Genomic DNA, 15,947 nt, shown 5'->3' with positions numbered 1-15,947 from the left:
TATTGTCCTGTAGCCCATTCCAGCCTTGTGCAGGTCTACAATTTTATCCCTGATGTCCTTACACAGCTCTCTGGTCTTGGCCATTGTGGAGAGGTTGGAGTCTGTTTGATTGAGTGTGTGGACAGGTGTCTTTTATACAGGTAACAAGTTCAAACAGGTGCAGTTAATACAGGTAATGAGTGGAGAACAGGAGGGCTTCTTAAATAAAAACTGTGAGAGCCGGAATTCTTACTGGTTGGTAGGTGATCAAATACTTATGTCATGCAATAAAATGCAAATTAATTACTTAAAAATCATACAATGTGATTTTCTGGATTCTTGTTTTAGATTCCGTCTCTCACAGTTGAAGTGTACATATGATAAAAATTACAGACCTCTACATGCTTTGTAAGTAGGAAAACCTGCAAAATCTGCAGTGTATCAAATACTTGTTCTCCCCACTGTATATATATTGTTCTGCAGCAGTATGATGTGGGGAGGGGTGGGTTAAAAATGCACTCAACCCATTCTTCTGTTGATACACTAAAGCTGAATCTCTTCAGGAATGCACAAGGAGCACATACAATTTTTAGTCCAGCCTTGATTTCCTCCAGATAAATTTAATTTGCCATAGCAGCAGACCACCTGCACAGCCACTTTGCCCAGCATGTGTGTCTGTCCTGGCGTGAGCCATTCTAATATTAAAGATAAGCTCATATTATGCTTTTTTGATTATGGACCTGCAGCTCAAGTCCCTTTCTCTGGGCTGATGTTTTATAGAAACAGCAAAACAAACTGGATATAATGGTATATCTAAATATAGTCTCTAAGCTACGCGCCTCCAGACAGAGAAATAGACATTTGGAAAGAATATGCCCAACGTCTTTACCCTTAGTCCGCAAAAGATTGATCTGGTAATTTGCTATACCCCCTGTAAAGCATTGTCTACTAGAGGTTTTACATTACTTTGGGTGGATAGATTCTAATGTCCTTTTTATTAAAATGTAAAGTCTATATTTTCCTCACAATGGAAAATGAGTAGTTGTTGCCTAAACAGCTGGACACTATGGTATACTAATGAGGATGGATTTATTTCTGATGCATATAACAAATAAAAATAAATCCTAATAAAGCTATTTAAAAAAATTAAAACTACAAATTAGGTTTATACACCGATTTATTTCAATATAATCTCACATTATTTACAAATAAAAAATTGCAGACCAGACCAACTGAGGGAGGATCATCACGGATGTCTTCACAGTTTATACATGTTCAGAAAGGGAATTCCTTGTGACCAGCACCAAAACCTTCTCAAATGTTTCATTTCCAACTCAGTGATATCACTTCAAAAGTAAGACAGGTCAGTCTGTTTTCCAAATGCCTCTGATCCTTGAACTGCCTGCTGTCTCCTGAGTGTCTAGGCGTCTAGAGTGCCTTTGAAAGAGAACATAGACAAAGACAATCTTGTCAAACCTATTACACAAACCTGATTCACTATAGCCAATGACTCAGAATAATACATCACAGCGGGATCATTCAATAAAATAAAAAACGATTATCAATCTGACGAAGAATAAAATATGCTAGAGGTTTAGCGAAGATGGATGCTTGGAAGAGAACTTACCTTCCAGAAAGGCAAACTCATCTACGGCCTCTATTGCATTGTCTGTTAGACAGTGGAAACAACAAAAACACAATAGTTGGAAGAACTAAAGTCAAAGGCTAGCCTAAATGACCACCGATCCTGGTCCTGTAGAGCTACGTGGTGTACAGGCTTTTGTTCTACCTCCGCACTAAGACCTTGATCAGTTGAATCAGTTAGGCCTAACACGTGTTTAGTACTGGGATGGAACTAAAGCCTGGCATACCATGTGGCTCTCCAAAACCAGGGGTTGATGATTATTGCTTAGTGTTATGGTCACATGGTATGATTAATGTTTGGTGTACTATATGATAATGTCTGCTTGACATTACTAACCTAAATCTTTCCTCTGCAAAGTTTTCCTCTTTCCTTGCTGGGCGTACACCAGGGCATCTTTGGCAATCATCTCAACAAAGAGTTCCTGGAACACATGAAGTTTAGTATACAGTCAGTAACGTCGCTGTAACAGATAACATAAGTACATTGTGACTACAGTAAAGTGATTGTCATCCTAGGTAGCTAAGTTAGATATTGCCTTTACAGCAATGATGTGTTGGTGCTGGGTTGGAACAAAAGCCTGGACACCAAGTAGCTCAACAGTTGACCAGTGAACTGCAAGGAACATAAAATAGGTCCTTCCTACAATCCTCCCCTCCACGACTTTACTCTGTATCTGGAATAGAGTGCCACAGTATGAGTCATAATACCTATGAAACCTAGCAGTCAAACAGGGAAATGGTTCCTATAGTTTTTCCACATTGGGGAATTTAGAAACACTTGCAATAAGGGCTGTGTTTTCTGTAGGCTTAACCTGGCATGACATTTTGATAACCGGCATCAACTGTTGCAGTGCCTGTTGCCCCCACAGAGTCGGACCCAGAGTGGTGTGAAGGTGAGGAAGAGTTACGGGGGAACGAGGCTGAAGAGAACAACCAACAAACTGGAATCGTTGCAGCAACCTACTTATTTTAAGCGTTTCCAAAATCCCCTATGGGAAAAATGAACGGTAGAAAAACGATTGGAACCATTTCCCTGTTTGACCGCTAGGTTTTAATGACACTTCCACTGTTGGGCTCTATAGCCTAGCCGTTTAGAGCGTTGCTGATTCAAATCCCAAAGCCGACTAGGTGAAAAATCAGTCAATGTGCCTTTGAGCAAGGCACTTAAACCTAATTGTTCCGGATAAGCGCGTCTGCTAAATGACTAAAACGTAAGAAATGCTGCTAGGGGTAACTACTTCATGTAATAGTTTTAACTTACTGTGGCTTTAGCAATGATAAACACAGACTCTTGACTGGCGAGGGACACGTCTGGGTCAGCTTTCATCATTGCCTTGATTCGGGATAGCGGTAACTTCACTAGACGGTTCTGGGAGGGTGCTGCAATGGGCCCAGTTTGTTGGTTTATCTCTTCTTCAGCCTCGTTCCCCCGTAACTCTTCCTCGCCTTCACACCGCTCTGAGTCCGACTCCGTAGGGGCGACAGGCACTGCAACAGTTGACGCCATTATCTTGTACACAAACGAGTTGTCAAAATACGTAGCTAGTTCTGATTTGTGAATAACACATTCGAATGTTCCTCCCCTTCCACTCCCGCCAACTATTCATTGTGTGTGATTGGTGGAATGGCCGACTTCATGAGGTGAGGATTGGCTTGAACCAAAGCCAAACAAATCTTTGGTTTAAGCCCTGGGTGAATGTTCACAACTCCTTAGTGCTCTTAAACGTTGTGAAATTGTTAGATATTACGTGTTAGATATTACTGCACTGTCAGAGCTAGAATCACAAGAATTACGCTACACCCGCAATAACATCTGCTAAACACGTGTATTTGATTTTATTTGAAACATTGACTACAGAATGGCCAGGCTGCTAAAAAGAAGATTTGACAGATCATGACCCTAATGAACAACTTCATCATATTTGTTACATAAAATTGACATCTTCATCTCTCTATTGCTGTTCATCCAATACATTAGAAATGTGTTCAATTATTCATTGTTTGTAGATAGATCTGTGATACATATTGAATTTGATAGGCCCCCCTTTCAATAATGCTAAATGTTTATGTGATAATAGGCCTAGATTAGATTTATGTGAAATAGCTGTTAGTGCTGCTTTGTCTATGTAGGTCTCTAAGTAAGCAATAAGGCCCGAGGGAGTATGGTATATGTCCAATATACACTATAAATGCAAAAGTATGTGAACACCCCTTCAAATTAGTGGATTTGGCTATTTCAGCCACACCTGTCAGGTGTATAAAATCGAGCACACAGCCATGCAATATCCATAGACAAACATTGGCAATAGAATGGCCTTACTGAAGAGCTCAGTGACTTTCAACGTGGCACCGTCATAGGATGCCACCTTTCCAAAAAGTCAGTTTGTCAAATTTCTGCCCTGCTAGAGCTGCCCGAAACAACCGTAAGTGCTGTTATTATGAAGTGGAAACATCTAGGAGCAACAAAGGCTCAGCCGTGAAGTGGTAGGCAACACAAGCTCACAGAACAGGACCGCTGAAGTGCGTAACGCGTAAAAATCGTCTGTCCTCGGTTGCAACACTCACTACCAAGTTCCAAACTGCCTCTGGAAGCAACGTCAGCACAATAACTGTTTGTCGGAGCTTCATGAAATAGGTTTCCATGGCCGAGCAGCCGCACACAAGCCTAAGATCACCATGCGCAATGCCAAGTGTCAGCTGGAGTGGTGTAAAGCTTGCCGCCATTGGACTCTGGAGCAGTGGAAACGCGTTCTCTGTAGTGATTAATCACGCTTCACCATCTGGCAGTCCGATGGACAAATCTGGATTTGGCGGCGAATGCCAGGAGAACGCTACCTGCCCCAATGCATAGTGCCAACTGTAAAGTTTTCTGGAGGAGGAATAATGGTCTGGGGCAGTTTTTCATGGATCGGGCTAGGCCCTTTAGTTCCAGTGAAGGGAAATCTTAATTCTACAGCATACAATGACATTCTAGACGATTCTGTGCTTCCAACTTTGTGGCAACAGTTTGGGCAAGGCCCTTTCCTGTTTCAGCATGACAATGCCTCCATGCACAAAGCGAGGTCCATACAGAAATGGTTTGTCGAGATCGGTGTGGAAGAACTTGACTGGCCTGCACAGAGCCCTGACCTCAACCCCATCGAACACCTTGGGATGAATTGGAATGCCGACTGTGAGCCAGGCCTAATCGCCCAACATCAGTGCCCGACCTCACTAATGCTCTTGTGGCTGAATGGAAGCAAGTCCCCGTAGCAATGTTCCAACATCTAGTGGAAAGCCTTCCCAGAAGAGTCGAGGCTGTTATAGCAGCAAAGTGGGGACCAACTCCATATTAATGCCCATGTTTTTGGAATGAGATGTTCGACGAGCAGGTGTCCACATACCTTTGGTAATGTAGTGTACCTCGGCTAAGGTCTGTTTTTATGTACGAGGCACCGCGGAGTGCCTGTATACAGTCCTTAGCCGTGGTATATTGGCCATATACCACAACCCCCCGAGGTGCCTTATTGCTATTATAAACTGGTTACCAGCGTAATTAGACCAGTAAAAATATAAGTTTTTTCATACCCGTGGTATACGGGACGTACCACGGCTGTCAGCCAATCAGCATTTAGGGCTCGAACCACCCAGTTTATAATGGGTATTAATACATGGTGCTAATAGGATTGGTAGGGTGATGCCCTGAGGTTTAGTAATGGTGAGCCACTCCATTCACACACAATCAATCTATCAGTCTCTACTGCTGGGCTTGAAGGAAAGAGATGAAGGATCGGCAACTACCAGGTTATATTTCAAAGTATTATTTTGTGAGTAGTTATGTGCAAAATAGCATATACAATGATTGTTTACTTTTTTGCTATTTTGTTCATTTTAGATGCAAATGTGTTCATTACTCCAATCTTGGTTGACTGATATAGTCTTATTGCCTCTCATGTATAGTCACATGTAGTCTGCTTAGTCAGACCTTTAATTTGGTCCCAACAAACTCAGATAAAATACATAACATTTTCTATCAGATCAATGGGACATTTATTGTATTCAGTAAAAAAAAATGTGTTGCAATTTATATAAGGCATTGTGAAATTGTGTATTTTCTTTACGGCAATAGTAGAATATATGGAACATTGTTTTTTCAAACAAATGATCACAAATGGTGGTTTTAGCTTGGAAGTCTGTGTCCACCTCATTGCTTTTTACTTTGGAACTCCTGTAATACATTAATTTCTGAATCAAGATACTGTATGTAAGGTAACTGCAAGCACAAAACAGACAGCTAGGGAAAAAATGATGGGATGCATTTGATATGTGTCTGTTTACAAGCATTACAGGTTACAGAGAACCTCTAAGGAATTGCATTGCATCTGAAAATAAGTATTATCACCTTAAAGTTCAGGATCACTGATCCTGCTACAACCGATTATTGTGTTGTATAACAATTAAACCAGAGAGCTCATTGTCTCATAGCAAGAGAGTCCACAACCCCCTATACTGAATGTAATCTATTGCATTTTCAGTTGTATTTTATAGAACACCGTGACCAGAACTAACTTCCTAAACTGAGCTCTGTCTAAAAGCAGGTTTCTAATCCTGACCTGTATTGGGAGTATTTCCAACGGAGCAACGTCTTTGATCTGTCAGCATCCATTAAATACAAACCAGATTGAGAGCACAGAACTGCAAGGATTACAAATAAATAGAGATGACCTCAAGATAAATGTATAAGTGAATACACTTCTCACTTTTAAAAATGATTCTGTGCTCTGAAACCTGATGTACTTATTGACATACAAGTATTCAGTCTATTGCCTGAAGTCTACTGTCACGCTCTGGCTCCGGGACTGTGTATTTTGAGCCAGGGTGTGTTCATTTGGTTGTGTTGTATTTGGTTGTGTTTCATTGTTTGGTCGTGTGACTCCCAATCAGTGGTAACGAGTGTCAGCTGTCGGCTCGTTATCTCTGATTGGGAGCCATATTTAAACTGTCAGTGTTCACCTTAGTGTTGTGGGTTTTTGTTCATTTCGGTTCGTGTTAAACCGTAGACGTCACGTTATCATCGTGTGATCTGTATAAATAAAGGATATGTTCACTTTCAACGCTGCGCCTTGGTCATCTCTAACCAACGATCGTGACAGAAAAACCCACCAAGATGGGACCAAGCAGCGTGTCCAGGAGCCATCGCCAGGGAGATCCCTCACAGATCTCCTTCGCCTCCTGGACTGGGTCAAGCCGAGTGAGGAAGAGAAGGGCTTGACATTATGGCAGAAGGGCGAGAGGCTGGCGAGGGACATGGAGACCTGGTCCACGGGTAGGAGAGACGCCCCGAAAATTTTTAGGGGGGGGCTCACGACGTCGGACCAGCAGGAGGCCGCGATAGAGCGGTCCAGTGGGTTGCCGGAGAAGGCCGCCGGGTTACGGGGGCCACTGGTCGAAGAGGGGATGGAGGAAGTAGAGGCACGGCGAGAGGTACTGGCGTGTGTTGCCAGTCCGGTCCGGCCCGTTCCAGATCCCGGTGTAGGACCAGTGGTGTGTGTCCCCAGTACAGTCCGGCCCATCCAAGCTTCCCGCACCAAGCCAGTGGTGTGCGTCGTCAGTCCGGCACGGCCCGTGCCTGCTCTCCGCATCAAGCCTGTGGTGCGTCTCGTCAGCCCGGCTCTGCCCGTTCCTGCTCTCCGCACCAGGTCTGTGGTGCACGTCGCCAGCCCAGTCCGGCCCATTCCTGCCACTCGTACCAAGTCAAGGGTGCGAGTCGTCAGCCGGATTCAGCCCATTCCTGCTACTCGCAACAAGCCAAGGGTGCGAGTCGTCAGCGGATTCAGCCCATTCCTGCTACTCGCACCAAGCCAAGGGTGCGAGTCGTCAGCCGGATTCAGCCCATTCCTGCTACTCGCACCAAGCCAAGGGTGCGAGTCGTCAGCCGGATTCAGCCCATTCCTGCTACTCGCACCAAGCCAGGGATGCGAGTCTTCAGCCTGGTGAGGCCTGTTCCGGCTCCACGCACCATGCAAAGGGTGCGTATCGTCTGCCAGGTCCGGTCCATTCCTGCCTCACGCGCCAAGCCAGGGGGTGCGCGTCGGCAGTCCTGATCCAGCTAACTGGGTCAGATCGGACTGGGGGCACTACGGGGGGATTGTAGTAGGGTGGTGTTCAAGCCCGGAGCCGGAGCCGCCTCCGAGAGCAAACCCACCCAGCCCTTCCCTATTTGGGGTGTAGGCGCGGTCGGAGTCCGCGCCTTTAGGGGGGGGTACTGTCACGCTCTGGCTCCGGGACTGTGTATTTTGAGCCAGGGTGTGTTCATTTGGTTGTGTTGTATTTGGTTGTGTTTCATTGTTTGGTCGTGTGACTCCCAATCAGTGGTAACGAGTGTCAGCTGTCGGCTCGTTATCTCTGATTGGGAGCCATATTTAAACTGTCAGTGTTCACCTTAGTGTTGTGGGTTTTTGTTCATTTCGGTTCGTGTTAAACCGTAGACGTCACGTTATCGTTTATTGTTTTCATCGTGTGATCTGTATAAATAAAGGATATGTTCACTTTCAACGCTGCGCCTTGGTCATCTCTAACCAACGATCGTGACATCTACATTGGTTTATACATTAGATTTTAGTCATTTAGCAGACGCTCTTATCCAGAGCGACTTACAGTTAGTGAGTGCATACATTTCTTTCCCATACATTACCGAACAATGGGATGCACTTCCATCATATTTTATCATTTAATTTCCGTATTCATGCTCTTACCAGACCAATGTACTGGGATGGCATGGATATCAAATTACCATGAAAAACTTAAATGCTCAAACATAGGCTATTCATTTCTTTTTATTCAGTTTATGCCTCATTTTTGCAAAGCAGTGTTTGAATTATATTGTAAAAGATAGAACACTATAATGGCCTACCCAAGGCTTCCTAATTGAGGGATAGGCCAGAAAATAGATGCTCTCCTCTGACCTCATTGGACCAGGGCCTCATTAGCTAATCCTGCACATGATAGCAGAGGTGCTGCCAGCCTAATATACACTGTGTACAAAACATTAAGAACACTTTCCTAATATTGAGTTGAATCCCCCCATTTTTGTCCTCAGAACAGCCTCAATTCGTCGGGGCATGGACTCTACAAGATGTTGAAAGCGTTCCACAGGGATGCTGGCCCATGTTGACTCCAATGCTTTCCACAGTTGTGTCAAGTTGGCTGGATGTCCTTTGGGTGATGGACCATTCTTGATACTCATGGGAAACTGTTGAGCGTGAAAAACCCAGCAGCATTGCAGTTCTTGACACAAACCGGCGCGCCTGACACCTACTACCATACCCCGTTCAAAGATACTTAAATATTCTGTGTTGCCCATTCACCATCTAAATGGCACACATACACAATCAATGTCTCAACTGTCTCAAGGCTTAAAAATCCTTCTTTAACCTGTCTCCTCCCCTTCATCTACACTTATTAGGCCATAATCTATGTATTTCACATGACTGGGAATATAGATATGCATCTGTTGGTCACAGATATCTTTTTAAAAAAGGTAGGGGCGTGGATCAGAAAACCAGTCACTATCTGGTATGACCACCATTTGCCTCATGCAACGCATCTCCTTCGCATACAGTTGATCAGGCATTTGATTGCGGCCTGTGGAATGTTGTCCCACTCCTCTTCAATGGCTGTGCGAAGTTGCTGGATATTGAACTCGCTGTCGTACATGTCGATCCAGAGCATCCCAAACATAATCAATGGGTGACGTCTGGTGAGAATGCAGGCCATGGAAGAACTGAGACATTTTCAGCTTCCAGGAATTGTGTACAGATCCTTGTGACATGGGGCCGTGCATTATCATGCTGAAACATGAGGAATGGCAGATGAAGGGCATGATTATGAGCCTCAGGATCTCGTCATGGTATCTCTGTGCATTCAAATTGCCATAAATAAAATGCAATTGTGTTAATTGTCCGTAGCTTATGCCTGCCCATACCATAACCCCACCGCCACCATGGGGCACTCTGTTCACAACGTTGACGTCAGCAAACCGCTCGCCCACACGACGCCATACATGTGGTCTGCAGTTGTGAGGCTTGTTGGATGTATTGCCAAATTCTCTAAAACAACGTTGGAGGCGGATTATGGTAAATAAATTAACACTCAATTCTCTGGCAACAGCTCTGGTGGACATTCTTGCAGTCAGCATGCCAATTGCACGCTCCTTCAAAACTTGAGACATCTGTGGCATTGTGTTGTGTGACAAAACTGCATATTTTAGAGTGTCCTTTTATTGTCCCCAGCACAAGGTGCACTTGTGTAATGATCATGCTGTGTAATCAGCTTCTTGATATGCCACACCTGTCAAGTGGAAGGATTATCTTGGCAAAGGAGAAATGCTCACTAACAGGGATGTAAATAAAAATGTGTGCACAAAATTTGAGAGAAATAAGCTTCTTGTGCGAATGGAACATTTCTGGGATCCTTTATTTCAGCTCATGAAACATGGGACCAACACTTTACATGTTGTATTTTTGTTCAGTGTATGTGAATAGTACAGTTAACTGGAGATTCCATAGAAAATGGCAACCAGGTTGAAATTGATTAACAATATACTTATATTGCCCTAGTCCCTGCTATTGAACACAGTGAATCTCATCCAAATAAAAATCTCACCTCTAATTCTAATAATGTTTTCCCCTTTGCGCCTTTAGGACTCAAATCCAGACTAGCCCGAAATGCAAGGACAAGGAGGATAAGAAAGCCAAGACAAGTGAGACGAGTGAAACAGCAGTGGACAAATCACCCAAAGTCCTTCCAGCCCGCATTATACTAGAACTTACCCCAGAACAGAGGATGAGGCAGACACCGTTTGAGAGGATGCTTTATGATATGAACCATGACCAGAGGGTGGTCAACGACCTTATACTGGGCCGAAGGATCTCCTTCTACGAACTCAGGGGGGAAATAGGGTGCGGCAACTTCTCCAATGTTAGATTGGGGATTCATGCCCTGACTAAAGGTAAGGAGGGCTACCGTTTATTAGTTCGTCATCCTTTCAATAGTTAGTTAAATAGTTATTTGGTTCATTCATTGAGCAGTTTATTGTCCCTCATCTTCTCCCCTTAGTCTACAACTGATACCACTTTGGAAAATGTAACAAAATGGACATTACAGTTCCTACTCAATGGTTGGGGCCTGGCAGTATAAAGATATAGCTCACTAACACATTCCAACTGACCGGTTCCCTCTGAGCTGACCCTGTCAGTGATTTTTCTGCATAGAAAAGACTTGGGCGGGCCGCCTAAGTGTTTTTTCGGACCGCCTATTGTATGTCCAAACAGTTTTCATTAGGATGGAAAAACATTTTCAGTGTAAACTTAAATGACTTAAACCAGATTTAAAGTATGTAGAAAAGATAATGGACCTATATATTTTTTTATAAGATCATCTTTGAGAACTAACAATCCCCATAAATAAAAGCTAGACAGTCAGGGAGAATCAGAAATTCTAAACATTATGTATTCAGGAGTATTGTTTTCATGGCATGGCCCCCCTTGATTTTGTTATAATGTTTGAGTCACTCAGATAGCATAAGCCATGGCAAAACTTGTAGAATTGCAGGAAATTAGCTTTAAAACAGCAAAACGTTGGAGGGCCTCTAAAATGTTTGGTTGGCGACCGCACCATTGGCCACGCCCATGGCCACGCCCCCGCCACACCCACCACCTAAACCCTATTTTGATCCTGCCTCCCCTGACTGCGATATAGATTCTGTATACAGGGGGGGTATTATAACAGGATGAATACAGATGCCAGAAGACAAGGGGTGGTCGCCTGAACTAAGCACCTCCTGATCGCTTCAGATCCCCCCTCACCCCCTGTCGTGAATTCATGTCCTGTTTTATACATCTCTCTTTAATTTCTGTAACATACAGCTAGAGATGCCTACAGAGAAATACCACAGGAGCGATGGGGAGATGGAGGGTGAAGAGAAAGGGGGGGATGGGGGGGGGTGGTCTTCATTTACCTTCACATTCTCCTCTCAGTCACATTTTTCACTAGACCTAATATAAGACCTGGTGAAGCTTCAAATGAAATTACACCAGTTGCCATGTCTGATCATCCTTACTGCTCTGCTCTCCTCTCATTCTGTATTGGTTTCTCTTTTTTCGTATCTCTCTATTTCTGCCTCTCTCTCTCTCTCAGAGAGGGTTGCCATCAAGATTCTGGATAAGCTTCGGCTGGACAAGAAGTCTCAGTCCCTGTTTGCCACAGAGATCAGCTGTATGGAGAAGCTGTCCCACCCTAACATTGTCCGTCTCTATGAGGTGATAGAGACCACCAAGTGCCTGCACCTGGTGATGGAGTACGGTAGTGGAGGGGATCTCTACTCACGTATCGCCAACAGGGGCCGTTTGTCTGAGCTGGAGACCAAGCTCACCTTTGCCCAAATCATCTCAGCCATCAAACACATGGTGAGCTATACCCATTGAAAGCATTGAACAGTAGACACTCACAGATGTCAATTCCACTCCATGATTAGGGCTGCTTCCTAACTTGAGGATTGGGTGGGTAACTTTCACATAAATTATGCATTGATGTCTACGGTCAGGATTTACCAGCGTGTATCCAATTATTTTACTCTTGCTTGCTTGATTTAGAGAGGCAAAGGGAAAGGGGTTACCTAGTCAGTTGCACAACTGAATGCATTCAACCAAAATGTGTCTTCCGCATTTAACCCAACCCCTCTGAATCATCGTAATTTTGTAGCAACATCCAACCAACCAACACACACTCACCCCACCCCTTTTTCTTATCATTCCAGCATGACAACAACATTGTCCACCGAGACATGAAAGCAGAGAACGTCTTCTACACCACCAGCTATTGCATCAAGGTGGGAGACCTTGGCTTCAGCACAGTGACTGGTCCAACCGAAGTCCTCACCACGTTCTGTGGCTCCCCGCCCTACGCCGCTCCAGAGCTCTTCAAAGAGAAAGGCTACGTGGGTCGTTACGTGGACATCTGGGGCTTGGGCATCCTCCTCTACTTCATGGTCACCGCTACCATGCCTTTCCACGCCGACAACCTGGTGCAGCTGAAGCGTTGCATCATACAGGGAGCCTACGCCTTCCCAGGCTACGTACCCAACCCCTGCCAGCAGGCCATAAAGGGCATGCTGAGACCCGTGCCCGCTAACCGCGACTCCATCTCCCAGATCATGACCAGCACGTGGCTGAAGAGCATCGAGTACCCCCAGGCATACGCCACCCTGCCCCAGACACCCTTCTACCTGGCGGAGACCTCCCAGGTCCTGTGTGTGGAGGAGCAGGAGGTGAAGTCAGCCCTTTATGACCTGGGCATCATGGCAGTCCATCTGCAGAGCCACACCTGTACAGACAATTGCAGCCCCCTGACGGGGACTTACCGTATCCTCCTCCACCGCGTCCAGAAGAGGAGGTCCATGGAGGCGGTGGGATATGCAGCCCTCTATCCTGAGGACTTTGGCACTAACAAGAGATGGACGCCCACTGCTGTTGTGGTCAAGCACAACCCTACTAATGTCTGTGTTATACTATAGACCATGGTTTCACAACCATTTTGATACCAGGGTCTGGCAAGTTATGGATCTCCTCTTTGGATTAAAAGTTCTCAGACAACTATCTGAGGGACCAGTTAGCAACATCTCAGGGACCAGTGCTGCTCCATGGACAAGACACAGACACACACCACTCTTAGGGATCTGCTGTTGCTTATTCATTGCAGTACAGAGGATAGGTAGATAAATAGCACCATCTTCTGCTCACATTAATCATTACATTTCAGTGTGGAAATAAACAATGGTTAAGGTTAAGATGACAGGGTCTGGTTTGAACTGTACAGTCCATTACTTCTATTGCAGTTAATGGACTAACAAGGCTACAGTAATTGACTTCAGCTTGTCGTGACCCTTACGTCACTCAATAGGCCTATGTTCTGTACAATAGGCTTACAGCGAGAGGCAGAGTGGCGCAAAGGATTAATAACACTCTCAGCATCTTCCAAGCCTACTCAGTCCAGTGTTTCATCAAAATATAACCGGGGTTGCTATTCACAACATTTTAATATGTGTAAAACAGATTTCTTGTACATAGCAGAGCACATGCACAGATCTTTATTTTGGCTATTCAACGGCTTGGAACAAGTGCAGAGTTGATCTGAAAATGAATGCCTTTACTTTGATATGATGTAAGTAAACTGCAGTAACACATTGCTTATGAAACTAAATATGTACAAGCATTTTAAAAATGCTTTACTGATATACTTCATTCACATATTTGCAATTGGAGGTGCACATTCATGCTCAAGAGAAACATATAGTTTGAATCTGAGCCTGATATGAGTAAAAATGCCATACTTTTTAAATACATTTTAAAAGAAACATACACGAGCCAAATTCATAGTTATTTTTATTTTGTTATCCAGCACCTCTTGGGGGTTGAGGGGACATCCTGCAGGGGGCGTCACATGACAAGTGTATCCTCTCCAAAGTAGGCAGTAGGCTCTAACAGTGGAAAGGCCTTTAGGGAAGACTAGCAAGGCTATATTGTGAGTATCCCCTGAGTAGCATTTGAATATGATCTGTGTATTTGAGGCACGTATTTGTTCATTTATTACATCATGGACCTCGCAGAACCTCAGCATCTTTCAGAAAATAGATACTAAAGAGTATGTTGGTATATTATCAGTCAAAGACAATGAAAGATATAAAACTTCCAAAGCCTTTTTAGAGGTTTTGTACTTGAGGTGTTAAAGTGTTACAAGTTCTTATGAGGTCACCCATTATAACCCAACCTACGCTCGCATAAAAATCAAGACGGTTAGTTTGTATAAACATTAGCAGTTTCTCTAACTGTCCTCCCATCTTCCTCATTTCCCATGAGAGTATTACTAACCTCTGTAATCTAAGCAGTGATAAAAGCTGTCAACACTTTTACTTTTCTCTCATTCTTATGTGTAGGTTCTACCAGTTTGTACCTGCAACTGTTATGTTTCTCTCCATTAATTGGCAGTCTGACAGGGCAGTAGATTTTGCAATAATCAGATAAACCCCAGCCTTGCCTTTATCCTGTTAAGGCAAGCATGTGAACACAAAATGATGGAGAGACAAACTATCAAATTACCCCAAGCTAGTGCCAAAGTGGAGTCCTGACTTGCCTTGAACCCTTTGACTTAATAATGCTCAATAGGTCTAAAAACTGCTTTGACTATGTCCTTTTGTCTTCAAGAGTGCAAGCTAATACATCAAAATGAAAGAAGACCAATAAATAATGTTTCTGACTGGAGCATTATAATGATAAGGAATAACTAATCACCTCCGTTATCCCATGTAATCTTTGGGAATGGTCTGTTTGACATGCTAAGGTTCTGGGTAGCTGTATGTCTTAGCTGAGTGAATGTGGTTGCTACTTGAATTTATTGTCCCTCAATGAATAACAAATTATTATTTATATAGTTCAACAGTTCCCTCCCCTGAATATCATAATGAAGTGTTGAAAGCACCTGTGCCGAAGATATGTCAAAATTAATAGACAGAGATAATAGGAAAGGGGAACTTTGTGTCTACTGTACACACTTAATTACACAATTACTCAATTAATTTCAGCTTTACCTCACCATTTTTGATTGGAATGACAGTTCGGTATCCGCAAAAACTTGTTGAGTGGATGATAATTTGAGCAAGAATGTAATAAAAAGCTAATTCTCTCCGTGCTTACACAGAGATACTTTAATCAGTACTTCATATCCCCATGCTCCTTTTAAATAAACAAATCTAACTTGTATGAACTGAGCACTGAGTCACTAGCAGTGAATATCTGCTCAAATTCAAATGTTGATCCCTGTTTCCTTTGGACATTACAGCAATAGCTTTCAGATTGAATGGCGCCGGAGGAGATGGCTGCCGTTTCACGGGCTCCTAACCAATTGTGCTATTGTGTGTGTTTTTTCGTGTTATTTGTAACTTATTTTATACATAATATTTCTGCCGCCGTCTCTTATGACCAAAAAGAGCTTCTGGATATCAGAACAGCGATTACTCACCTCGTACTGGACGAAGATTATTTATTTAACGAGTCGGACGCAAAGGATTTACTTCAGACACCGGACAAGGCCCAAATCCCCATCAATCGCATGAAGAAGAGACAGAGATATCGGGGACGTAGGTCAGGTGCCTTGTAAGAATCCGACGGCGAGTGGGTAACCCGCCTCTACCTTCCGTACTATTAGCCAACGTGCAATCATTGGATAATAAACTGGATGAGCTCCGATCAAGACTATCCTAACAACGGGACATTAAAAACTGTAATAGCTTA

General features: G+C 43.8%; 2 protein-coding genes across 2 annotated transcripts; one reads left to right on the top strand and one right to left on the bottom strand.

Moving 5' to 3' along the window:
- Positions 1-1,138: 1,138 nt before the first annotated feature.
- Positions 1,139-3,176, bottom strand: LOC121532728 (DNA polymerase epsilon subunit 4). The gene is made up of 4 exons (XM_041838514.1): positions 2,885-3,176; positions 1,961-2,045; positions 1,607-1,648; positions 1,139-1,416 (listed from the first exon to the last, which is right to left on the bottom strand). The coding sequence occupies exons 1-4, from the start codon at positions 3,128-3,130 to the stop codon at positions 1,400-1,402; spliced, it is 390 nt and encodes a 129-aa protein (XP_041694448.1). The 5' UTR covers positions 3,131-3,176; the 3' UTR covers positions 1,139-1,399.
- Positions 3,177-5,317: 2,141 nt separating this feature from the next.
- LOC121532917 (serine/threonine-protein kinase NIM1-like) lies at positions 5,318-15,302 on the top strand. Its single transcript, XM_041838709.1, has 4 exons — positions 5,318-5,406; positions 10,305-10,612; positions 11,800-12,068; positions 12,419-15,302. Exons 1-4 carry the CDS (start codon positions 5,318-5,320, stop codon positions 13,172-13,174), a joined length of 1,422 nt encoding a protein of 473 aa, XP_041694643.1. The 3' UTR covers positions 13,175-15,302.
- Positions 15,303-15,947: the final 645 nt, after the last annotated feature.

Source organism: Coregonus clupeaformis, chromosome 20, assembly GCF_020615455.1.
Source record: "Coregonus clupeaformis isolate EN_2021a chromosome 20, ASM2061545v1, whole genome shotgun sequence".
In the NCBI taxonomy this organism is placed as follows: domain Eukaryota; kingdom Metazoa; phylum Chordata; class Actinopteri; order Salmoniformes; family Salmonidae; genus Coregonus; species Coregonus clupeaformis.
The sequence above is the reverse complement of the archived record's forward strand: the minus strand, read 5'-3'. Positions and strand labels throughout refer to the sequence as shown.